Source organism: Brassica napus, chromosome A9, assembly GCF_020379485.1.
Source record: "Brassica napus cultivar Da-Ae chromosome A9, Da-Ae, whole genome shotgun sequence".
Classification (NCBI taxonomy): Eukaryota; Viridiplantae; Streptophyta; class Magnoliopsida; order Brassicales; family Brassicaceae; genus Brassica; species Brassica napus.
This window is the reverse complement of record NC_063442.1, coordinates 42,231,601-42,254,281: the sequence shown is the minus strand read 5'-3', so window position 1 is coordinate 42,254,281 and position 22,681 is coordinate 42,231,601. Positions and strand designations below refer to the sequence as shown.

The 22,681-nt window shown below is 38.3% G+C and overlaps 6 protein-coding genes across 9 annotated transcripts; 3 read left to right on the top strand and 3 right to left on the bottom strand.

Moving 5' to 3' along the window:
- Positions 1-25: 25 nt before the first annotated feature.
- On the bottom strand, positions 26-2,891 carry LOC106397711 (pentatricopeptide repeat-containing protein At1g12300, mitochondrial-like). Of its 2 annotated transcripts, XR_001279798.3 has the most exons (3): positions 871-2,891; positions 513-663; positions 26-384 (listed from the first exon to the last, which is right to left on the bottom strand). XR_001279798.3 is itself a non-coding variant. In XM_013838331.3 (2 exons), the coding sequence occupies exon 1, from the start codon at positions 2,790-2,792 to the stop codon at positions 885-887; it is 1,908 nt and encodes a 635-aa protein (XP_013693785.2). In that variant the 5' UTR covers positions 2,793-2,891; the 3' UTR covers positions 26-663; positions 871-884. The 2 variants fall into 2 exon arrangements, 1 of the variants encoding a protein (XP_013693785.2); XM_013838331.3 differs by having other exon boundaries at positions 26-663.
- A 550-nt stretch (positions 2,892-3,441) lies between these two features.
- Positions 3,442-6,087, bottom strand: LOC106400043 (putative pentatricopeptide repeat-containing protein At1g12700, mitochondrial). Of its 2 annotated transcripts, none has more exons than XM_022691488.2 (2): positions 3,852-6,087; positions 3,442-3,770 (listed from the first exon to the last, which is right to left on the bottom strand). In XM_022691488.2, exon 1 carries the CDS (start codon positions 5,700-5,702, stop codon positions 3,891-3,893), a length of 1,812 nt encoding a protein of 603 aa, XP_022547209.2. In that variant the 5' UTR covers positions 5,703-6,087; the 3' UTR covers positions 3,442-3,770; positions 3,852-3,890. The 2 variants fall into 2 exon arrangements, with proteins under 2 accessions (XP_022547209.2, XP_048597746.1); XM_048741789.1 differs by having other exon boundaries at positions 3,442-5,529; positions 5,627-6,082.
- A 4,064-nt stretch (positions 6,088-10,151) lies between these two features.
- On the top strand, positions 10,152-12,702 carry LOC106400116 (cytochrome P450 87A3-like). Its single transcript, XM_013840521.3, has 9 exons — positions 10,152-10,495; positions 10,587-10,908; positions 10,988-11,137; positions 11,219-11,470; positions 11,541-11,630; positions 11,714-11,792; positions 11,883-11,989; positions 12,076-12,203; positions 12,282-12,702. Exons 1-9 carry the CDS (start codon positions 10,299-10,301, stop codon positions 12,373-12,375), a joined length of 1,419 nt encoding a protein of 472 aa, XP_013695975.1. The 5' UTR covers positions 10,152-10,298; the 3' UTR covers positions 12,376-12,702.
- A 749-nt stretch (positions 12,703-13,451) lies between these two features.
- Positions 13,452-15,759, top strand: LOC106401879 (E3 ubiquitin-protein ligase At1g12760). 2 transcript variants are annotated; one of them, XM_013842491.3, is made up of 5 exons: positions 13,452-14,180; positions 14,676-14,795; positions 14,881-15,013; positions 15,092-15,259; positions 15,346-15,759. In XM_013842491.3, exons 1-5 carry the CDS (start codon positions 13,627-13,629, stop codon positions 15,517-15,519), a joined length of 1,149 nt encoding a protein of 382 aa, XP_013697945.2. In that variant the 5' UTR covers positions 13,452-13,626; the 3' UTR covers positions 15,520-15,759. The 2 variants fall into 2 exon arrangements, with proteins under 2 accessions (XP_013697945.2, XP_013697944.2); XM_013842490.3 differs by having other exon boundaries at positions 13,464-14,180; positions 14,673-14,795.
- A 302-nt stretch (positions 15,760-16,061) lies between these two features.
- Positions 16,062-18,438, top strand: LOC106397756 (pentatricopeptide repeat-containing protein At1g12620-like). Its single transcript, XM_013838381.3, has one exon. It carries the CDS (start codon positions 16,163-16,165, stop codon positions 18,095-18,097), a length of 1,935 nt encoding a protein of 644 aa, XP_013693835.2. The 5' UTR covers positions 16,062-16,162; the 3' UTR covers positions 18,098-18,438.
- Positions 18,439-19,232: 794 nt separating this feature from the next.
- LOC106401406 (protein AUXIN SIGNALING F-BOX 3) lies at positions 19,233-22,135 on the bottom strand. Its single transcript, XM_013841917.3, has 3 exons — positions 21,170-22,135; positions 20,605-21,100; positions 19,233-20,136 (listed from the first exon to the last, which is right to left on the bottom strand). Exons 1-3 carry the CDS (start codon positions 21,619-21,621, stop codon positions 19,348-19,350), a joined length of 1,737 nt encoding a protein of 578 aa, XP_013697371.2. The 5' UTR covers positions 21,622-22,135; the 3' UTR covers positions 19,233-19,347.
- Positions 22,136-22,681: the final 546 nt, after the last annotated feature.

Genomic DNA, 22,681 nt, shown 5'->3' with positions numbered 1-22,681 from the left:
TATGTGCATTGTAGCATATATTAACAAACAAACAAAAGAATCATTTAGAGAATCTAATATCTATAAGGCAAAATTGCTGTACGTATTGTTGGTGTTAATTTTCACGAACAAGAACACCATCACCATCTGATGTGTTTGGGATGTCAAGGTTGCATGTACAGATAGATGGGAGTGGTTCGTGTCTGGATGGCACGTGATGACTTGGTTTCAGATCAGATGGAGATTGATGACTATGATTCCCAACTTTTCCAGCCGGAAAAAAGATTGGTGGAATGAAACTCGAGGAGCTGCCAGTGCTTGATGCTCTGATGTTATCAGGTACCAGTCATGCTTGCTGTCCAGTCCAGACAAGAGTGGTAAGGGAAGGAGACAGTGGTATTGCTTCTGCATGGAATATGAAGGACCAAAGATCAAACAAAATTGGTGAGGTTGTTGATGGTCCAGAATCCAGATGGTGTGGCTCATGACCATTCAGTCCTTGCCTATGGTTTTTGTTTTCGATGCCACTTTACCTTTGAGAGTGCTACGAGAATGATCACTTGCAATGTGTTTCCTGATACTGATTTAGTCAGGATACTCGTTTTGCATCCTCATGGAGCAATTCTACTTCATATGGTCAAGACTCAGAGATATTCTCTTTACCACCTCAGCTTTCTAGCAGAGCTTCAGATTTTTGAATACAGATTTAAATAGATAAACAGATACACACAAAGTGGAACAAGGGAAGGGCTTAGAACTCATGAAATCTATTGTAGTTCTAAGGAGTCATTAGATGAGGCGTTCAAGAGCAAGGGAATTGGCTCAGTTGTAGTTTCTATCTTGAAATTTTACAAACCTTTCCTAAAAGCATAAACAGAGCAAAACACACACCTTAGATGAGGCGTTCAAGAAAGCATATCCAAAAAGCTTTTGTCCAATCCACCATCCGATAACATATCCATAACCATCTTCATGGTGGAAGCATCTGCAGAGAAGCCACACCTCTTCATTTCTTCGATGAGTTCAACTGAATTGCTTATGTCGCTGCCTCTGAGATGAGCTCGTATTAGTGTGTTGTATGTACAATCATTTGGCGCAATCCCATCTTCCTCCATTTTTCTAAGCAACATCTTTGCTTCAGGCAGTAACCCTTTCTTACACAGTCCCGAAATCATTACAGTGTACGTCTTAACATCAGGCTTCACTCCTTTCGAAGGTAGGCTGCAGAACAGATCCCAAGCATCATCGACCTTACTAGCATTGCACATCCCGTGAATGATGATACTATATATACCAATGTCAAGTTCCGTCTTAGTCTTGTGCATTTTTTCAAGTATTTCCAGGGCTTCCTCTAGTTCTCCATTGTCACACAAACCATCCAGCAAAATACCGTAAGTCACAATATCAGGATGAGCACCTTCAGAAACCATTTCTTGGAAGAGTTCTTTGGCAACTTTAAGTTTTCCTGATTGACAAAACCCTTGAATGAGACTGCTATAAGTGACTGTATCTGCAACCACTCCTCTCAGAGACATTTTGCGGAAAAGTCTCATACCATCATCAACCAGTTTAGCCTTACAATACCCGTTTATAAGGATATTATACGTCCAAATATCAGGATCGCATCCCTTGCTAACCATCAGATCCAGCATCTGGTTGGCTTCATCTAAGCGCTTTTCGTAGCACAGCCCATATATCAAAGTACTATATGTAATAGTATTAGGATCTATGCCTCTTGGGATCATCTCATTGTACAATTCTTCAGCCTCAGAAAGCTTTCCCTCTTTCACAAAACTATCAATCAAAGCATTGAAAGTGACAACGTTAGGGGTGATTCCCCTTGTGATCATATCCCTCAGCAGCTGTGCACCATCATCCCATCTGCCGGCACTACAGAAGCCTCCTATGAGAGAGTTGTAGGTGATGACATTTGGTTTGATCCCTTTGGTTTCCATTTCATTGAAAAGGATGAGTGCATCGTCGAGGCTCCCATCTTTGCAAAGACTATCAATAATGACATTGTATTTAGCAGCATCGAGTTCGATTTTTCTACCTTCCATGTTTCTGAGCAGATCCAAGGCGGAGGAAGTGTTCCCTGACTTACACATTCTGTTCAAAACCGGACCGTAGGTAAATGTGTCGGGTTGACATCCATTAGCCATCATTCGATCAATCAAAGCCATTGCTTCAGACAATCTGTCTTGGAGACAAAGACCATTGACAATAGTGTTGAGTATAATGAGATTTGGAATAACCTTCATTTCCACCATTCGATCAACTAACTCCACAGCTTCGGAGAGTCTACCCTCAAGACACAATCCGTTTATCAAAGTTGAGAATGTGATCGTGCTAGGTTCATAACCAAGTTTCAAAATCTTTCCCATAGCAGAAAAAGCAAAACCGAGTTTCCGACGCCTGCAGAAGCAATTGATCATAATGTTGAGAGTGTATAGATCATACGCAATCCCTTTCAGTTCCATTTGCTTGCAGAGAGCTAAGACAAGGTCATACTGTTTCGTTTTGGCAACTAAACCAAACAATCTGTTGAAATCTATGACCGTAGGAAGAGGACGAGACCTAATCATGGACTGAAACAGAGCTACAGCATCATCCTTCTTGATATCGACGAGCCCACTTCTCAATGTCTCTCTATAACAGAGATTTCTATCGCTGCTAGAAAAGCCACGTCCGCAGACGAAAGACAAGAACTCGTAAGGGCTGTGGAGTAAACAAGTTCTCAGGGTACCTGCAGTCTCCAGGAGAAGAGGCCGAGCAGATCTCAAAGCTTTGGCACTCCTTATCATCAACATCATCGTCTCTCAACCTGAATCGTTCCTTTCCCCTCAGCTCAAAGCTCTCACACTCTCTGTCTGTATGTCTGTAAACCCTTCCAAAGAGCCAAGACACGCAGCTTTCAGTGACAACAAACATAAGCGCAAATTGTCGACCAAACCGATTCAATTTCATTCGACCGGTCTGAATCAAACCGAAATATACGAGCAATTTTGTCGCATATATGTAATACAAAGATTTAAACCGATATTAATTGTGTTCGATTCCGGTTTTGACTCGATGTTGGTCTGTCGTGGTCGATTTTTATGCGTCTCTGTATACAACTAAATCTAAACCAATCCGACTTGGTTTAGTAATAATTAATCCGGTTTAAATTTGGCTCTTTTTTTTTGTTGGACCAATTTCAAATTAAATTGAACCATTTCATCCGAAGTTCAAGTTGAGCTAGCTAAGATGACAGTTATGATTGTTTTTCTTCTTTTTGAACACATACAGATGTGATTGTAATATTATCAGCCAAACTGGACTTGACCCTTGAAAAAATTTATAATCTCAGATCAAAATCTTCAATGGTCAATCTCCAGATGATGAAAGTCTCTCTGACAATTTATTAGAGATAAACTTGTAACTAGAGATAAAGATCACATAATGTTTAGATAGATCTTATCGTCCGGGTATCTAGGATTCGAGTATATCTCATATATCTCTCAACGTGTATAAGAGAGGAACATTGGTTTATGAATTCAATAACATAGAATACAGTTTGACACAATTCGAGGTCGACACAAAGTTAGGTAAACACAAAGAAGTATCATATCTAAGCAAATGTTATGTAGGTCGTGAATAAGCAAAGCTATTTCTTCTAGACTTCCTCATGATCCAAGTTGCTACTCTTGAGGATGAATAACCATTTGTCTACGCACGAGCAGTGGAAATGGTGACCACAAGGAAGTTCCCTTGGTTCTGTTCCGTCTTAATGATCAATCAGTTTACAAAACCTGCTTGTTTATTAATTAGAAGCCCACATAATCAACCTTTGCTAAGATAAGTCCTAAGTCCTAACCAAAGAAAAAACATACCTTTCAACGCTCTAAGACAATACAAAAAACACCAAACCCCTAAGAGAGCATATCCAAAAATCTTTTATCCAATTCACCGCTAGATAACCTATCCATCACCATCTTAACAGTGGACGCATCTGCTGAGAACCCATAACTCTTCATTTCTTCAATAAGTTCTGCTGATTTGGCTAAGTCGCACTCTCGAAGATATGCCCTGACAAGAGTGTTGTATGTACAATCATTCGGCGCATTCCCATCTTCCTCCATTTTTCTAAGCAACGTTTTTGCCTCAGACAACGACCCTTTCTTACACAATCCCCAAATCATCACCGTGTACGTATTAACATTAGCCTTCACTCCTTTCAAACCTAGGCTACAGAACAGCGTCCAAGCATCATCCACCTTACCACTCTTGCACATCCCCTCAATCATAATCGTATACATAACAACATCAAGCTCCATCTTACTCTCTTCCAAATCCTTAAACATCTCCAACGCCTTTTCAAGCCTCCCGTTCTCACACAACCCATCAAGCAATATACCATACGTCATAGCATCAGGAACAACACCACACGAAACCATTTCTTGAAAAAGCTCCTCAGCGATCTTAACTTTCCCGGATTGGCAAAACCCTTGAACAAGAATGCTATAAGTAACTTCATTAGCAACCAACCCCCTCTCAGGAAACTCTCTGAAGAGTTTCATAGCCTCATCAACTCTTTTCACCTTACAATACCCTTTCAAGAGACTATTAAAAGTCACAAGATCAGGACTGCAGTTACTCCCAACCATAAGACCCATCATCTTCTTCGCTTCTCCAAGCCGGTTCTGCATACAAAACCCATCTACCAATGAGTTATAAGTGATAGTATTGGGAGCCACACCTCTCGTGATCATCTCCTCGTAAAACTCTTTAGCCTTCTCAAGCCTCCCTGCTTTGACACAAACATCAATCAACACATTGAAAGTCACAACATTAGGGACCATCTTCCTCCCAATCATATCCTTCAAAATCTTCGCACCTTCATCCCATCTCCCAGCTTTACAAAACCCACCTACAAGAGAATTATATGTAACAACACTAGACTTGACTCCTTTCCTCTCCATCTCATTGAGTAGATTAACCGCATCATCCGTTCTCCCATCTCTGCAAAGACTATCAATAACTGTACTGTACGTAACCACATCAGCCTTCACATCACTTTCCTCCATCTTCCTCAAAAAATCCAAAGCCAGAGAAGTATCTCCTGATTTGCATATCCCATTGACTATAGAACCAAACGTAACCGTGTCTGCTTGGCATCCATTCTCCACCATTTTATTAACCAAACCCACAGCTTCGGAGACTTTGCCTTCAAGACAGAGTCCATTAATGAGAGTGTTGTATGTGGTTGTGTCAGGGCTAAACCCAAGCTTCATAGCTTTCCCCAAAACAGAGTAAGCAAAACAAGTTCTGCAGCTACGACAAAAGCAGTTGATCATAATGTTGAGAGTGTAGATGTTATGTGCAATCCCGTTTAGTTCCATTTGCTTGCAGAGATTCAACACGAGATCATACTGTTTTGTCTTGGCAACACCACTGAACAGTCTACTGAAGTCGATGAGTGTAGGAAGAGGATTAGACCTGATCATGGATTGGAAGAGAGCAACAGCATCATCTTTCTTGATATTGACGAGTCCGTTCCTCAATCTCTCTCTGAAACAGACTTTCACATCGGTAATTCCAGAGAAGTCTCGTTTGCAGCAAGACAAGAAGGTAGAGAAGCTACATAGCGAATCAGTTCTAAGCGTACCTGTCTCCGAGAGATGAAGCTGAACCAATCTCGAAGCTTTTTGATGAAGTGCGGTTGACATCTTGTAGAACAACATCGTCGCACACAACGTGTTCGTCGAAATGCCGCAAAGAACTTATGTATGTTACTAACCGTTAATAATGTTTTGACGGTTGATGACTAATCACAATTAATCCAAGCTAGAGCTAGCACACATGAGATGTCATGATGTCATGCACACATGCTATGAGATGTTAGAGCTAGCATACAATCACTACAAAGGATTGTAATTTAAAATTGTGTTCTGAATACTCTAAAACTAATCTTTACATGAAATAAAAACATAGAGTTACTAGAATTTTTTTGACCAAAAATAAATGTTACTAGAACTTTAGAAGGTAGTAAATATATTTCTCTAGAACATAGAGTAAATTTTCAAAAAATAATAAATAATATAAAGAATAGAGAATATTATTTATTATACTTTTTGTTAGGGATGGGTAACCCATTAAATTTGGGTGGACTTTATGGTAAGTGCAAAATCACGTGGTTTTGAAGTGTGAGCAAAACAAATTAGCACTTTTAGTTTTGGAGTTATCAGCTTCAATTTTATTATGCCTTCCAAGTTTTTGTTAGGGATGGGTAAACCCATGTTTTTTTCAAAAAAAAAAAAAAAAAGAAAACGACGCCATGCAACTATATAGTATACGTTATATATATGAATTGCATATTAAAAAGTGGTGTTCATGTTTCCCTAGGCCCTCAATTTATGACGGTCTTTTTAGTCATTGCTTACCTCATTGCCAATTATTTTACTTCTCCCATAATTTTCTTCTCCAGTTGCTTATATTTTTTGTTGTTTTTGTTGTCTTCTTAAGAAAACACTATTTGATGTCATAAGTGTTCTAGAAGTATTTCACTAACGTAAAAAATATACCGCCGTCGTCTTGCCTTGTATGTAGAAATTGATAAGATCAGATTTTGATTACTGCTCTATAGTTTTTGGAAGTATATACTATTCATATTGCACACATTTTTTTTTTACTTTTCTTCAATCGTCCATTTTAGTGATTATAAAAATATCATAGCTCTTATTTTGGCTTGTATATTAACACCCAATAATAAGTTAATAACAACCACATGTACACATGTATATCAAATTCACTAGTTTATGAGTTCTGTTCTGAAACCTATCACTTATGAAGGAAAAGTAACAACCAAATTCACTCTGTCTCATAAGCAAATCAAGATTCAAGAGTGTCTTAATTTTGAAGATTAATTAATCTATTAACTTGATTAGCCTTATTTGATACGCATCGTTTTGTATATAACATATTTTTTAATCGTATGGCCTAAAACTTTTCTGATTTAATTATCGGAAACCCTACAAATCCACTAGACCACTAGCTCCTGTTAACTATCAAGTAACGTGGCTTGAAATTCTTAAGCACACCAATATATAAAGTACGAGCAAGCTATATTATATGAGAAGAAAACTAAAAAGTAGAAGTATACCCTATGGTTTGATATGTGACTCCTCCCCACGACTGGCGTTTTACTTTTATGAAAGGTCAAACCCTATGGCCATGGGGACAAACAGACACTCACGACCAAATATGTCATCTATTTGTTTTTTAACCTTAATGATTTTGTCAGTTAAAACTTAGAAAACACATATCGTTGGCCCTTCCACATGTTGATTATCTCGTTAATCGTCGTAAAATGTATATTTTGTCCAATAAAGGTGTGACCTTTTCCCTATTAGAAATCATATATACATATTTGTTTTACTAAAGGCTTTCAAGTCATCTATACATGTTAAGATTAGTTTTACTGATTAGATTCTCTAGAAGATAATACTAAATTAAAGGTCGTTTTCCTATTCTCTTTTGTTTACTTTGCAGAGATGTCCGTGTTTTGTTACATTCATAACAAGGATAGTTGATAAAATGCTAGGATCTCCAACTTTTCTGGGTTCGTATAAGTTTCAACGTGTTTCAGTACTTTTAAAGCATCGATAATTTGATTTCTTAGTTAGTTCTTTTTATTTTCTATGTATTTTCTTCAAGTAAGAGAATATATTTAAGGGCTTGCCACATGCGTACGGAACAGACAACGCTAACGAACTTTCTCCACAATTCTCTCGAATCCCTCGTGTTCGTGTTGTGTAGCTTCAAGAAGTTTTAATTACTTCATAAAGGAAGCTTTAATTATAAAGTCTTATTTTCTTCTAATTATACGTTTCTATATATATTCTTTTCATTCTTTTTGTCGTCGTATTACCTTTTCTTTTTCTTTTCCATATATGAATCTGTAATTATATATTTTTCACTGACAAAAATAAAACTTCTGACAGCGTTCATCATTTTTGTCGCTCAGCATTTTTCAATAAACTTGCAAGTTAATATATTTCTCACTTTATAGGAAAATAGGGTATCTAATTGTTAGAAAGTTTTAGGCTAGAGGTTCTCCTCAATCGATATATAAGTTAAAAACAATGCTTATTAACGTTCCTAAAAAATGATTATTAAGAAAAAAAATATTATGTAGTCACGGCATCTACAAGGAATATATGCTATGAGCCTATTAATTTATAAATTGTAAACGTAAATAATAATTGTAGAAGGGGAGAAAAAGAACACAAAATAGCAAAAATATAAGAAGAATGATAATACGAAGATATGTATCACGTGGCCACCTTTCTGTGTTAAAACACAGCCAATAAGTTTGACCCGAGAGCTTTAAGCTCCGTCCAATAATTAGTATTTTATGATTCATTAATTTCATTTTAAACTCTAAAAATTATGAATTCAGGTGTTTTATAAACTCGAATATCAAATTTGCATGCCACCAAATTCGAATATTTTAGCCATAATCAGAAACAGTAAAAATATAATCATAAAAATAAGATGGCAAAACAAGTTGAGCTACTAGATAATATTAATATTTTTGTGTGATATAAAAATATTAGAATATGATTATATCAATTCCAAAACTGATATCAGGTTTGATGAATTTGTTATTATTGTTACTGTTAAGCAAAGAACAAGAACACTAAAAACTATAACTAATTGAGTTGTCTCTATCTTGGTACATCCCCCCTAACCATCACATCTCAATACTCTTAATGTATACTATTATTTTTTCAATAACTTTGTTATTAATTTCACTAAAACCCTAATTGGGTTTTTACTATTAATTTGGGTGCTCTCCAACAAATATGAAACCTGCTTACTCATACCATATCACACAGAAACTGGCAAACATATACACACATTAAATTCACCTCTAATCCTAAACACAATAATGAGGGTTAGCAAAACTTTAGACTGAAGACAATTATAAGCAAAGCAATGACAATAATGTTATTCTTCTTGTTTATTTTTTCCCTATAAAAGCAGATTCTAAGCTCTTAGGCTTTAATCACTAGGTCTAAACTTTAAAGTTGTAGTTTTTGACCCAGGATTACTGATAAAGAAAGCACTTTTTGTCACCAAATATGCAACATAAATATGTATTATCTATCAAAAGATCACAGAAAGGTTAATAATAATGGAGAGTCTTTCACAGTGACCTACCTACATTTGGATGTTTTTTTGCGGGTGGAAAGTAGAATTGCATGGGTTGCTGCATAAAACCTTAGCCCGTGGCTCAATGGCTAAAACCCACATTATCCTGTGATTGGTTTAACCTAAGGGGTCCCAAGAGCCGACTGAGATTATGTCTCTCACCAAAAGCCAAAAAATATAATGATAATGATGTAAATTCAACTCTCAGGTTAATTATCTCATCTGAACAGATAATTAGCAGATACAGTGGTTGACAACAAGATCTAGAAGCTGATGTATACATTATTTTGCAATAGTATCAATCTTGAGTTTGACCAGTGGGAATTTTTTAAAAGTAGATGAACCAAATAATGATAATGATTAAAAACACATGACAAGCAGATCTAAAGAGGAGATTCTGAGCATGAATGAGAACAAAACTGAAAAGTACTTATATGTTAGTTTATTTTGCTTCCCTGGTGTCAAAGATTGTATTAGATACAGGGATTTTAAGCATAGATATGAAGGAGAAACAATTATCAAGTCAGCAATGTAAGTAAAGCTGGAAACTCTTTTTTCCATGTGTAATAACTATATGAGTCAAGCTTCAAGTTACAACATCAATATGTTATCATCATTATTAGTTTATTATCAAATCTAGTGGAGAGGAAGAGCCCACCAATGATCTCCTAAAATGAAGCTGTAAACTTGCCTAATGTTCAGACTAGTGGTTTAATGCCCATATGATGATGCTCTACGAGACACAAGAAACTAGAAGGCAAGAGGAACCTTCATTCCATGATTCTTGATTATTTTATTACTCCAAACCAAAAAAGCTGCCCTTTCACACGGATAATAAATAATGTATGGTTTCTATAAACAGATTTAATTTTTTTTAATGGTTAAACCTTTTTTCATTCTGCAACTACATTATTTATTATTATCTAACCAGAGTTATGTGTATGTACAGACTTGCCTTGCCTATTTAAGCACTCATCATAATGGTTGAAGAATATGGGCCAGCACTAAACTCCTCTTTCCTCTCCTTCTTCTGTGTCTCTTTCCTCTACACGTTTTCAGTTTCTGTCAAAAGAACACAAACCAAAGAAACAAGTCATATATACTCTTAAATTGTTCTTACTGTGATGTGGGCACTGTTCATTTGGGTTTCTCTGCTTCTCATAACCATCACACATTGGGTTTATAGCTGGAGAAACCCCAAATGTAGAGGGAAGCTTCCACCAGGCTCAATGGGCTTCCCACTACTCGGCGAGACTATCCAGTTCTTCAAGCCAAACCCAACTTCAGACATCCCTCCTTTTATCAAACAAAGGGTTAAGAAGTAAGTCATGTCTCTTTTCTCATTCAAACCAATGTGATTAAGCCTTCTGTGTGTACACAAAGGTTTAAGAATCTGTTGTTAATATATGCAGGCATGGACCAATTTTCAAGACCAATCTAGTGGGGAGACCAGTGATTGTATCAACAGATCCTGATCTGAGCTACTTTGTGTTTCAACAAGAGGGGAGGTGTTTCCAGAGTTGGTATCCAGACACTTTTACCAATATCTTTGGGAAAAAGAATGTGGGTTCATTACATGGGTTTATGTACAAGTACCTTAAAAGCATGGTCTTGACTCTATTTGGCTATGATGGTCTCAAGAAGATGCTTCCTCAAGTAGAGCTGACTGCAAACAAGAGATTAGAGCTTTGGTCAAATCAAGAATCAGTAGAGCTTAAAGATGCAACCGCAAGCGTGAGTTTCAAACATAGTCTTTTCTGTTTCAGATAGAATTCTTGTTTCTAACATGTTGGTATATCAAACATCTGATCAGATGATTTTTGATCTCACCGCAAAGAAGTTGATCAGCCATGATCCAGACAAGTCATCAGAGAATCTAAGGGCAAACTTTGTTGCTTTTATTCGAGGACTGATCTCCTTCCCTTTTAACATTCCAGGCACAGCTTATCACAAATGTCTTAAGGTGGTGAAATCATCATATGAATAAATATTTAAAGCATTGCATGCCTCTTATATGGTACTAATGCTGGAAATGATTTTTCAGGGTAGAGAAAATGCAATGAAAATGCTGAGGAATATGCTTCAAGAGAGGCGTAAGAAACCGAGGAAGAACCCAAGTGACTTCTTTGATTATGTCATTGAAGAGATTCAGAAAGAGGGTACAATTCTGACAGAGGAGATTGCACTTGACTTAATGTTTGTCTTGCTATTCGCCAGCTTTGAAACAACTTCTCTTGCTTTAACTTTAGCCATCAAGTTTCTTTCAGATGACCCTGAAGTTCTAAAGCGTTTAACGGTCAGTGAAGCTATAATTAAAAACATAAATCTCTTAGCAAGAATACTAAACTGTGTTCATCGATCATCAGGAAGAACATGAGACAATTCTGAGAAACCGGGAAGATGCAGAGTCTGGACTTACTTGGGAAGAATACAAGTCAATGACTTACACATTTCAGGTTGCTTAAGAGTTTCATTAAAAGTAATTATAATTCTCTACGTTTCAATAGCTGACTAATTGTCTTATATTCATGTAAAGCAGTTCATAAACGAAACAGCAAGACTAGCAAATATAGTTCCTGCAATCTTCAGAAAGGCCTTGATTGATATAAAATATAAAGGTATGATAAAATATATAATTTTGTATTTCAGAATGATTAACATTCTTTTTTTTTCATATTTTATCATTAAAGACTGTCAATGATTCGCAGATTATACAATTCCAGCCGGCTGGGCGGTGATGGTCTGTCCTCCAGCTGTACATTTGAATCCAGACAAGTATGAAGATCCTTTAGTCTTTAACCCATCAAGATGGGAGGTGAGGTCAAACCCTTATAAGTAACTTCTACTACAAGTAAAATTGAAAAAAAAAACCTAAATTTAAAACTTGATGACACTATACAGGAATCAAAGTCTAACAATGCATCTAAGCACTTCATGGCGTTTGGTGGTGGAATGAGGTTTTGTGTTGGAACTGACTTCACCAAGTTGCAAATGGCTGTATTTCTTCACAGCCTGGTTACAAAATACAGGTTCGAAAAAAAGCAAATCATCTTACAGTCATTATTTTTAATAGATCAATAATTAAGGCTGATTATGATGATTATCAGGTGGGAGGAGATAAAAGGAGGGAATATACTACGAACTCCTGGATTACAGTTTCCAAACGGTTACCATGTCAAACTCCATAAGAAAGTAGCCTAGAGAATGTTATAAGTAAAACATATATAAGTTGGTAGGATAAGCTTTTATACATTTTTCTTAAGATCACATTCATCTTTAACACCCTAAGTTAAAGGGTGGAAGCTGTTGGGGTCTTGCCTTGAATCCATTTGTCTTAATTAATTAGCTGCAAGGTGAATACACAATTTTGATTTGAAGCAGTAGTTTCTTCTGTGTGTCTGGTCATAAACTGTAATAATGTGTAGTATTTGATCACATGCATGTAAAAAAAGACTACAAGTGAATGTACCTTTTAACTCCTGAGATGCATCAGGAGGGTTTACAATGATATCAATGAAATTCCTTAAATAAGACATATACTTGTAGTGAATGAATCATCGATTTTTATACTTGTTCAAATCTACAAAACTTGCAGAACCTCACTAAAGCCTAATCTAACCTGCAGACAACTTCAACTATGTAGATACACATCTGAAGCTGTTAAATATTAAGTCCCGGTAATTCAGTAATGTTCGGTTAAAATATTAACCTATTTAAGCTTCTCAATCTCACTCACCCTGATCATAAAACTTTATCTCAAGATCACATGAGTAAATTCAAATTTAGAAAACTTGGTTAGAAACAAAGTTCTACATATATATGAATGAAGAAAGCATATTACTAACTAAATATCGATTAACCTTAATCATTATCTAGTTTAATTTCATAGGTATCCCCGAGAATTCACCAGGATTAATTGGCTGCTTTAGCTGTCTTATGAACAAATGATAGCTTAGCCTGAAAACTGCAGATCTTGAGATACAATCTAACTCAATTTCGGATCCTCAGAAACTGCATATCTAGTTTCAGATTCCCTATCATATATGTAACCTTGATAGTAACGATCAGTTGGATCATATGATCATGTTTTAGACCATAACATACATATATGAAGCAAATATTTTAAGCAAAAAAAAAAAAAAAGATCAGAAATATCAAAATATGAATTTCAGACACATGTAATGCAAAGTTGTATAAATAACCCCGTATAAACAGAATAATTACATTTATACCCCGGTTACTTGTCCGGGTGTTGACCGTTGACGAATAAATATTCTGTTAATTTCCTTAATCATCGTCATCTTCCTCTCTCTCTCTCTCTTTCCTCTTCCTCTCTGTGCACGATCGAAACCCTAGCAATTCCAATTTCGTCTCCTGAGATCGAATCCTCACCTCTTTATGGCGTAACTCCACACCAATTTCATCAATTTAGCCTTTTTTTTCCTGGAAACAATGTCAACGGAGACTACAACGAATTCGTCATCCTTCGATCCGGCACCGTTGCTTTCGAGCGGAGATGAAAACGAGGGACGCAGCAACAACGGCGGGGAACGGAGATCCGCGAGGAGACAAGGGCTGAGGGAAGCGGCTATGTTTCTAAGCCGCGCGAGCAGCGGAGGACGAGCGATGCGGGAGCCGTCTATGCTCGTGAGGGAGGCTGCGGCGGAGCAGCTCGAGGAGAGACAGAGCGATTGGGCTTACTCGAAGCCCGTTGTGGTGCTCGACATCGTGTGGAACTTGGCGTTTGTCTCGGTGGCTGCTGGTGTTCTTGTGATGAGTCGGAATGAGAATCCGATAATGCCGCTTAGAGTTTGGCTCTTGGGGTATGCGTTGCAGTGTGTGTTGCATATGGTTTGTGTGGGGATTGAGTATAGGAGGAGGAATAGGGTGAGAAGTAATAGGACTCCTCGGTCACGTTCTTCTTCGTCGTCTTCGTCCTCTATGGAGGAAGATGGTTTGGGTTCGAGGAGGAGTTCACATGAGCAGCTGGAGAGCGAAAGCAGCAGGTATCTATCTAGCTAGACTTCTTATGTCCTTAAGCTCATCAGATGTGTGCCTGAGGAAATATTGTGTGTATATTGGATTAAGATGGATGCTTGCATGACTTGTGTGAGCTTTGGCTTGCTAGCCTTTTAAAAAAGGAGGCTTTTTGCACTTAACTTGTGGTTTCTATTAGCTGATGAAGAAAAGAAAGGATGTGATATTAGTTATCACGTAGAAGATTGAGTTTCGGGTTTGGATGATGATCATTTCAAATTGCTTTTACACAAAGCGTCTATCTTTTCTGTTTGATGCATTTTACAATTAAATGCTACTTGTGGATGTTACTATCATCATTTTGTTCTCTGTCAGGTATTAGATAGTTACGATAGACTCACTCTTTTGTTATAACACAAAAAAAGGGAATCAGACACTTAATCAGCATGCCCTTGCTACAAGCCTACAAGCGTTATTATATCCTCTTCTTTGTTTTCTTATCTCACTCCCTGTTTCCAAAGCAGTGTGGCAAAACATCTGGAATCTGCCAACACCATGTTTTCGTTTATTTGGTGGATCATTGGGTTCTACTGGGTATCTGTTGGTGGCCAAGAGTTAGCACAAGAATCCCCACGGATTTACTGGTTTGTTCTCTCTTCCTTCTCTTATATCAATAAGGTATAAGCCTATTACTCCGCCTTTAGTGTCTGAATGCCTTGCTTATTTCAGGTTGTCTATTGTCTTCCTTGGTTTCGATGTGTTCTTCGTTGTCTTCTGTGTTGCGTTGGCCTGCGTTATTGGCATTGCTGTTTGCTGCTGCCTGCCATGCATCATTGCAGTTTTATACGCTGTTGCAGATCAGGTACTTGTCATAACCTTTTTCATCTTATATCCTAAGTCGCTACTTGGTGCTATTTGTTTTAATACGATGAAATAACAGGAAGGGGCTTCGAAAGAAGACATTGAACAGCTCACCAAATTCAAGTTTCGGAAAGTCGGTGATGTTAACAAACACGCGGGTGATGAGGCTCAAGGAAACACCGATGGAATAATGATCGAGTGTGGTACAGATTCACCCGTTGAACATACACTTCTCCAGGAGGATGCAGTAAGTATATACTATAACACAAAAATTCACTCATCTTAAAGATCAAACGCTAGATAGATTATATGCTTTGTGATTGCGCATTATAGGAATGTTGCATCTGTCTATCTGCTTATGAAGACGGAACAGAGCTAAGGGAACTTCCTTGTGGCCACCATTTCCACTGCTCATGCGTAGACAAATGGTTATACATAAATGCGACTTGCCCACTCTGCAAACACAACATCCTCAAGAGTAGCAACTTGGACCGTGAGGAAGTTTAGATGAAACAGCTTTTATTATTCGTGACCCCACACAACATTTGGTAAAAGGAACTTGGGGGGTCCAAAGGTAAAACACGACTAATGTTATTAGATATGATGCATTGTTTGTGAATGATATGATATGATATATACAAATTTATTGTACTTTTGTCTGTCTTTTATAATTTGGTTTGGAAAGGAATCAGGTTCTGTAAATCTTATGTCTATCATCTCTCACTTGTAACCTGTCTTTTGGTATTATCTCTCTCTCTGTGTGGACCTCGAATTGTTAAAGACTTTCATCATGTGGAGACTACTGGCCATTGAAGATTTTGATCGGAGATTATAAGTTTTGTCATCTTAGCTAATAAGCTCAACTTGAATTTTGGATGAAAAGGTTCTATTTGAATTGAAATTTATCCAACAAAATGCCAAATTTAAACCGGAGTTCTTACCAAACCAAGTCAAACTGGATTTAGTTGTGTAATAATAATAGACCAATACACAGATCAACATCAAGTCAAAACCCAACTCAATTAAAGTTGTGCTTTGTGTTCGTTGTCACTGAAAGCTCGTGTCTTGGGCTGTTTGGAGGGTTTAGAAGAGACATACAGACAGTGTGAGTGCTTGAGCTGGGGAAATGAGCGATTCAGGTTGAGAGACGATGATGTTGATGATACGGAGTGCCAAAGCTTTGAGATTCATGGAGACAGCAGGTACCCTGAGAACTTATCTATTCCACAGAACCCCATACGAGCTCTTGTCTTTCGTCTGCGAAAGAACCTTCTCTGGTGGTAGCGATAGAAATCGCTCTTCCTACAAAGAGAGACTGAGAAGTGGGATTATTGGTATCAAGAAGGATGATGCTGTCGCTCTGTTTCAGTCCATGCTTCGGTCTCGTCCTCTTCCTACAATCATAGATTTCAACAGATTGTTTACTGCAATGGCCAAAACAAAACAGTATGATCTCGTGTTGGATCTCTGCAAGCAGACGGAATTGAATGGGGTTGCACATAACATCTACACTCTCAACATTATGATCAATTGCTTCTGCCGTCTCCGGAAACTCGGTTTTGCTTTCTCTGTGATGGGAAAGATGTTGAAGCTTGGTTATGAGCCCGACAGAGTCACATATAACACCCTTCTCAATGGCTTATGTCTCGAGGGTAGAGTCTTTGACGCTGTGGAGTTAGTTGATTGTATGGTCCTAAGCCAACATGTACCAGATCTCATCACCCTCAACACTCTTGTCAATGGACTTTGTCTCAAAGATAGAGTGTCTGAAGCAGTGGATTTAATAGCTCGAATGATGGCTAATGGATGTCAAGCCGATCAGTTTACCTATGGTCCAATCTTGAACAGAATGTGTAAGTCTGGGAACACTACATTGGCCTTGGATCTACTCACAAAGATGGAAGATAGAAAAGTCAAGCCTCATGTAGTCACATACAATATTATTATCGATAGTCTTTGCAAAGATGGGAGCCTCGACGATGCACTCAGCTTTTTCAGTGAAATGGAAACCAAAGGGATCAAAGCAGATGTCTTTACCTACACCTCTCTCATAGGAGGCTTCTGTAGTGTTGGTAAATGGGATGATGGTGCACAGTTGCTGAGGGATATGATTCGAAGGGAAATCACCCCGAACGCCATCACTTTCAGTTCTTTGATTGATAGTTTTGTGAAAGTGGGAAAGCTTTCTGAGGCTCAAGATCTGTACAACGAGATGATCAAAAGAGGCACAGATCCTGACACCATTACATATAATTCTTTGATATATGGGTTGTGCATGGAGAAGCGCTTAGATGAGGCCAGAGAGATGCTGGATCTGATGGTTAGCAAGGGATGTGATCCAGATATTGTGACTTATAGTATCCTTATAAACGGCTACTGCAAGGCTAAACTGGTTGATGAAGGTATGAGACTTTTCCGCAAAATGTCTGTCAAAGGAGTGGTTGGCAATACAGTGACTTATAGCACTCTCATCCAAGGGTTTTGTCAATCTGGAAAACTTAATGTTGCCAAAGAACTCTTCCAAGAGATGGTTTCTGAAGGTGTTCATCCTAATACTATGACTTATGGTATTTTGCTGGATGGGTTGTGTGATAATGGAGAAGTAGAGGAAGCCATGGAAATACTTGAGAAAATGCACAATAGTAAGATGGATCTTGACATTGGTATATATAGTATCATCATTCACGGGATGTGCAATGCAAATAAGGTCGATGATGCTTGGGATCTATTCTGCAGCCTCTCTCTCAAAGGAGTGAAGCGTGATTTTCGGTCATACAACATAATGTTGTCAGGATTATGTAAGAGGAGCTCATTGTCTGAAGCGGATGCATTGTTTACAAAAATGAAGCAAGATGGGTATGAGCCAGATGGTTGTACATGGAACACACTAATCCGAGCTCATCTCCGAGGTGGTGACTTAGCAACATCAGCTAAACTTATAGAAGAAATGAAGAGTTGTGGGTTCTCTTCAGATGCTTCCACCGTAAAGATTGTTATGGATATGCTATCGAGTGGTGAATTGGACAAAAGCTTTCTAGATATGCTTTCTGGTCCTTCTCGAGAGATAGCATCATCGTTGGATTGAAATAAATCTTCTTGTGGCGCTGAAAATTCAATGAATCGTCAAAGATCACTACCAGCACGATCATAACCATTACCAAGATTCTGACTCTGGCTGCTCCTCTTTCCTCCGTGGCTGGTTCGTCCCTCCTAACTGAATCTTGGTTAACTCATTGTGTCGGGTAAATGAAGCTATAATTGAGAGTTTGAGATTTTATGTATTGCTTTTTTTTTAGATTCTCTTCTGAGCGATTGATTGATCCGTGACACCTTTGGAGCTTATTTGTCTGTGGGTTTAAAGGATCACTAACTAATGTTTTTTGGTTCATTGAACAAGTCAGTGTTTCTGTTTCTGATGTTTGGAACTATTATTAGGATCAAATGATATCCTGATCAGAACCAGATTCCTTGAGTTAATGTTTGGATAAGTGAGTTGAATTTAGACATTTACTGTTCCCTTGCCAACCTAGAGTTGACTTCGTGTTGATTCCTTAGTTTTAGGTCTCTGAGTACTCTTTTGATCTTCTAAGGAAGGTTCTTGGCATCTGTGGATGACTGATGATTTTAGAGCTATTATTCACAATAACCACTCTTCTGGACATGATCTTTCACTTCCCAGCGAATCTAGTGGCTCTCTTCAGACCTGCCTAATGTTCACTCTAGTCAAAAACCTTATGTAGTAAAAGAGTTGTGATTGCCTTAAAGTAGCCCAAATCTTCTGTTGGTGTATTCATGTTGTTAACCTAAATTTCACCCTAACCATATCGTTCCTTCTGCTTATTAGTTCTCTTGTGCTCTCGTTAACTGTTATCTTATTTTCTTGTTTTCACCATTTACAGTCACATCATATGCTCAATCTAAGACATATGCTTATAGCTCTCTTTGTCTTATGTACTATTAATGTTTCATTGTCTGATAGTGCTTATGTTTGAGAGTGGACTATTCCACAACTTCTATGACGAAAAACAGGTTTCTTGTGTATCTTCTTTTTAATTTTGATGAAATATCTACACATTTGATAAAACTTAAACCTTTTGTTGATAAGATTTATTTGAATATCTACATCTTTGTACAGCTAATTGTCTTTAGATTCCCAAGTTCAATAAAAACAAAAAAACTCTGTAGTTGTAACAGAGATCAGAAACAAAGTACAATGCAACTAAAAGAAAAAGGCTTGGAGTTTCAAAACACAGTCCGTTCTTGTCTGAAAACGAAAGTACAAGAGCTAACGAACGACATGCAAAGCTTCAAAACAAAACCAACACGTGGGAGAGACTAAAGAATCGTAACACATGGCGGTGCATCTTTTCTAGCCCCAACCACTGTTCGGTAAAGGTAAAGCCTATCAACCTTCTCCCTTTCATCTTCTTCATTCCTCTCCATCACATCATTATTCTCATTCTCATTAATGATCTCCACGTTAAGCCACGGCGCGTTTCTCGCCAGCCTCTTGCATCCACCGAGCGTTACTTCACAAGACGACATCCAAAGGGATCGCATTGTTCTGTACTTATCAACATCAGCAAGAAGCGCAGCGTTCCCAAACGGACTGTCTCTTATCTCCAGCTTCCTCATCTTTTTACACCCATTCAACACATACAGCATCCCTTTGTCCGTGTCCCCAGCAAAAGCTATCGAAAGCATCTCCAGCTGTTCAGCGTACATACCGATGTAGAGGAAGACTTTGTCAGTTAACAGACCCGAGACAGAGAGACGTCTTAGACCCTTGCAGGCTTGCACAATGGCGCCAAAGCCTTCGTCTAGTGACTGAGATGTGGTGTGGTCTGGTTTGTTTGGCTCGAGGATGCATAGCCTGAACCGGATGAAGTTCGGACAGTTTTTCGCCACGGTTATGAGCGCTGCGTTTGTCATTTGTTTGCAGAAGTAGAGGATGGAGTGGAGTTTAGGGCAGCCTGCCGAGATTGCAACTAGACCGATCTCAGTGACAGCTGTGTCGTTGTCTTCTTCGTCATGTAAATCAGAGGGGAAGACTCTCAGCTCTTGTAACTCTTTACATGTGGAAGCAACAACCTCAAGTCCTTTGTCTCCAATACTATCCAATATCTGTAGGAACAACAAATAACCATTATATGTAGGCCTCGGATTTTGAACCAAACCGAACCAAAATTTCGGTTAGTTTGGTTAGAAGTTCGGTTCGATTTGGTAGATTTTTTTAAAAAATTGTTTTTTGGTTACTTTGGTTTTATTCTTTTAAAGAAAATTATATCCAAACCATACCAGACCCCTAAACAACATAACCGAACTAACCAAATTTCGAACCAAAATAGCTAAAACGAACCCTATTTAACCAAAATTATCCGAAATTTTAACGAAATTTAACTGAAATAAAAAAATTCGGTAGGATTTTCAAAAACCGAATTAATCAAATACCAAACCAAACTTTATTTCGGGTTAATTTAGTAAGATTTATGTTGAACCAAACTAATCGAAAACCGAACCTAATAACCGGAACTAAACTAACCGAACCCACATGCCTAACTATATGTAATGAACTCATTAGTTCAAACTTACCCATAACCGTTGAAGTCTCTTACAAAACTGAATAAACCTTATGAGGTGGTTCCCTTGGATCTCAGCCGCATAGCTGAGGTTCAAGGAGGTAAGGTTTTGGCATATCGGGTAAAACGCTGTGAGACAAAGCGGAGCAACCTCCGAGAACCCCGACAAGCTTCTCAACTCGGTACATTTTTTAATAGCAGCCATGAGCTTCATAAAAGACTCTTGATCCGGCTCATTCTCATAAGACCCTACTCCCAAATCCACCAGCTGAGGAGCACAGCTCATTAACCTCGTGAGCGCATCGAGAGGCACCGCACGGTTCACCTTCAAGCTCTCAAGGTTTGGTGACCTCGCGACGAGTCTCTCTAGAGCAGCTAGATTGGTTTCTCCTTTAAGACAGGAGAAGTTCAACGAGGTAAGAGCGGTAGAGCTTTCGGGAAAACAGTTTAGCCATTGACCTCTGTGATCATCAATCTCATTCTCTTGCAAGTCTAGCTCACGAAGATGCCTAATAACATCAAACACATTAACATTGTTAAACTCAATTAAAGAGATGAAATGTTGACACTGATCTTACCTGCAGTTAGCAGCAACGGAGGCTAAGCCATCAGTAGTGAACCCTTCACAGCTAACGAGCACTAAAGACTTGAAACTCGAGAAGGAACGCGAAAGAAGCTCGAGGCTTTCGTCAGAGACAACCATCCTCTTCAACCGAAGCTCCTCGAGCCCCACGCGTGCCTTGGCTAACGCAACGATCCAAGGGTGAACGAAGCCTCCCCATTCGTGAGGAACCAAGTTGAAGTCAGCGAAGTGAGGCTTCCCTTTGAGAGTCAACGATCTGAGAGATGGGAACCTCTCTATCAACCTCTCCGGGTTGATGGCGTAGCAGTTTCCGATGAACACTCTCTTCCTGCTACACCTCTCGATCTTGTGCCACGATTTGCTGACGAGAGAGATCGAGTTCCTGTCTTTGTGGGAAGCTATGAAGTCGAAGATGTGCTCTATCACCTCGTCTGGGAAGTAATTCATCTCCCCTCTCTTAATTAGATCAAGAACATGAGCTCGAGATCCACACACTTCCAGCTAAGCTCGTGGATTTTGAATTTCAGTTTAAAAACAGAGTGCTCTGTAGGAAACAGAGTCGTGTAAAGTCCCGAGCTTTGAGAAACAGAGATCTTTAGACTCTAGAAAGGATGAAGCTTTTAGATTCAGATCTATAGGGGAATAGATAAGCTAGATCTACGGAGAAGGAGACGTCATCAGGAGAGCTCAGATGTTTATGTAGAAGAGGAAGAAGAAGAGGAACAGAGGAACTCAACGAGGAAAACGTTGAAAATGAAGGAGAATCATGAATCGAATCTAAAGATAAACTCTGGACTGCTTCATCCAATGATGATGAGATGATCAGAGAGAGAAGAGAAGAGAGAGAGAGGAGATCACGCAAGCAAAGCAAAGCTTCTCTCTTTTTCTCTCTTTCTTTCTTTCTCTGTGGAGAGATAAAACAGAGGGAAAAAAAAAAGCGAACCAAGCTGACCAAAAACTAACTATGGTTAGGTTTAATCTTTTGAGAGAGGGTTTGATGATCCAACGGTGGAGATTGGTTCGAAGGATTAGCCACGAAAGGAATCTTGACCGTTGAATAGTTAGTCTGTGTTTGACACCACTGGTTATTAACAAGGCCTTTCGCGAAAGAGAAAGGGTGAAGTGATGTCTTAGTGTCAGAACAAGGGACATGTTTTTCAAAAGCCCTTAACTTTTTCATATTATTACGTTATTGCCACGTAAAACATAATACTATTCCATTAATCAATATTCGTTTTTTTTTGTCAAACAATCAAATATTCGTTTAATTAGTGATTAATTAAAAAAGATTCAATGGTTGTTAGAAAGTGCAGCAATTAGGACACTAATAAAATCAATCGTACAGTACTCCTACTGCATCAAGTATATGAATTTAGACACGTCACATGTATGTAAGCTTATAAATTAGATAATCAGTCATATAAAGTCCAAGCTTAATATTTAATCAAATAAAAATTAGTTCATTATCTATGGGATAAACAAGAAAATGAAAAGCAAGGCTGGCTGA

Excerpts from the sequence above, each read along its gene's own strand:
- LOC106397711 (XM_013838331.3), bottom strand. The coding sequence starts at position 2,792 with ATGATGTTGATGATAAGGAGTGCCAAAGCTTTGAGATCTGCTCGGCCT.
- LOC106401406 (XM_013841917.3), bottom strand. The coding sequence starts at position 21,621 with ATGAATTACTTCCCAGACGAGGTGATAGAGCACATCTTCGACTTCATA. Across the intron at positions 21,101-21,169 it reads TCCGTTGCTGCTAACTGCAG|GCATCTTCGTGAGCTAGACT; the intron begins GTAAGATCAGTG and ends TGATGTTATTAG. Across the intron at positions 20,137-20,604 it reads AGAGACTTCAACGGTTATGG|ATATTGGATAGTATTGGAGA; the intron begins GTAAGTTTGAAC and ends TTGTTCCTACAG.
- LOC106397756 (XM_013838381.3), top strand. The coding sequence starts at position 16,163 with ATGATGTTGATGATACGGAGTGCCAAAGCTTTGAGATTCATGGAGACA.
- LOC106401879 (XM_013842490.3), top strand. The coding sequence starts at position 13,627 with ATGTCAACGGAGACTACAACGAATTCGTCATCCTTCGATCCGGCACCG. Across the intron at positions 14,796-14,880 it reads GAATCCCCACGGATTTACTG|GTTGTCTATTGTCTTCCTTG; the intron begins GTTTGTTCTCTC and ends TGCTTATTTCAG. Across the intron at positions 15,260-15,345 it reads CACTTCTCCAGGAGGATGCA|GAATGTTGCATCTGTCTATC; the intron begins GTAAGTATATAC and ends TGCGCATTATAG.
- LOC106400116 (XM_013840521.3), top strand. The coding sequence starts at position 10,299 with ATGTGGGCACTGTTCATTTGGGTTTCTCTGCTTCTCATAACCATCACA. Across the intron at positions 10,909-10,987 it reads TTAAAGATGCAACCGCAAGC|ATGATTTTTGATCTCACCGC; the intron begins GTGAGTTTCAAA and ends ACATCTGATCAG. Across the intron at positions 11,631-11,713 it reads CAATGACTTACACATTTCAG|TTCATAAACGAAACAGCAAG; the intron begins GTTGCTTAAGAG and ends CATGTAAAGCAG.
- LOC106400043 (XM_022691488.2), bottom strand. The coding sequence starts at position 5,702 with ATGTTGTTCTACAAGATGTCAACCGCACTTCATCAAAAAGCTTCGAGA.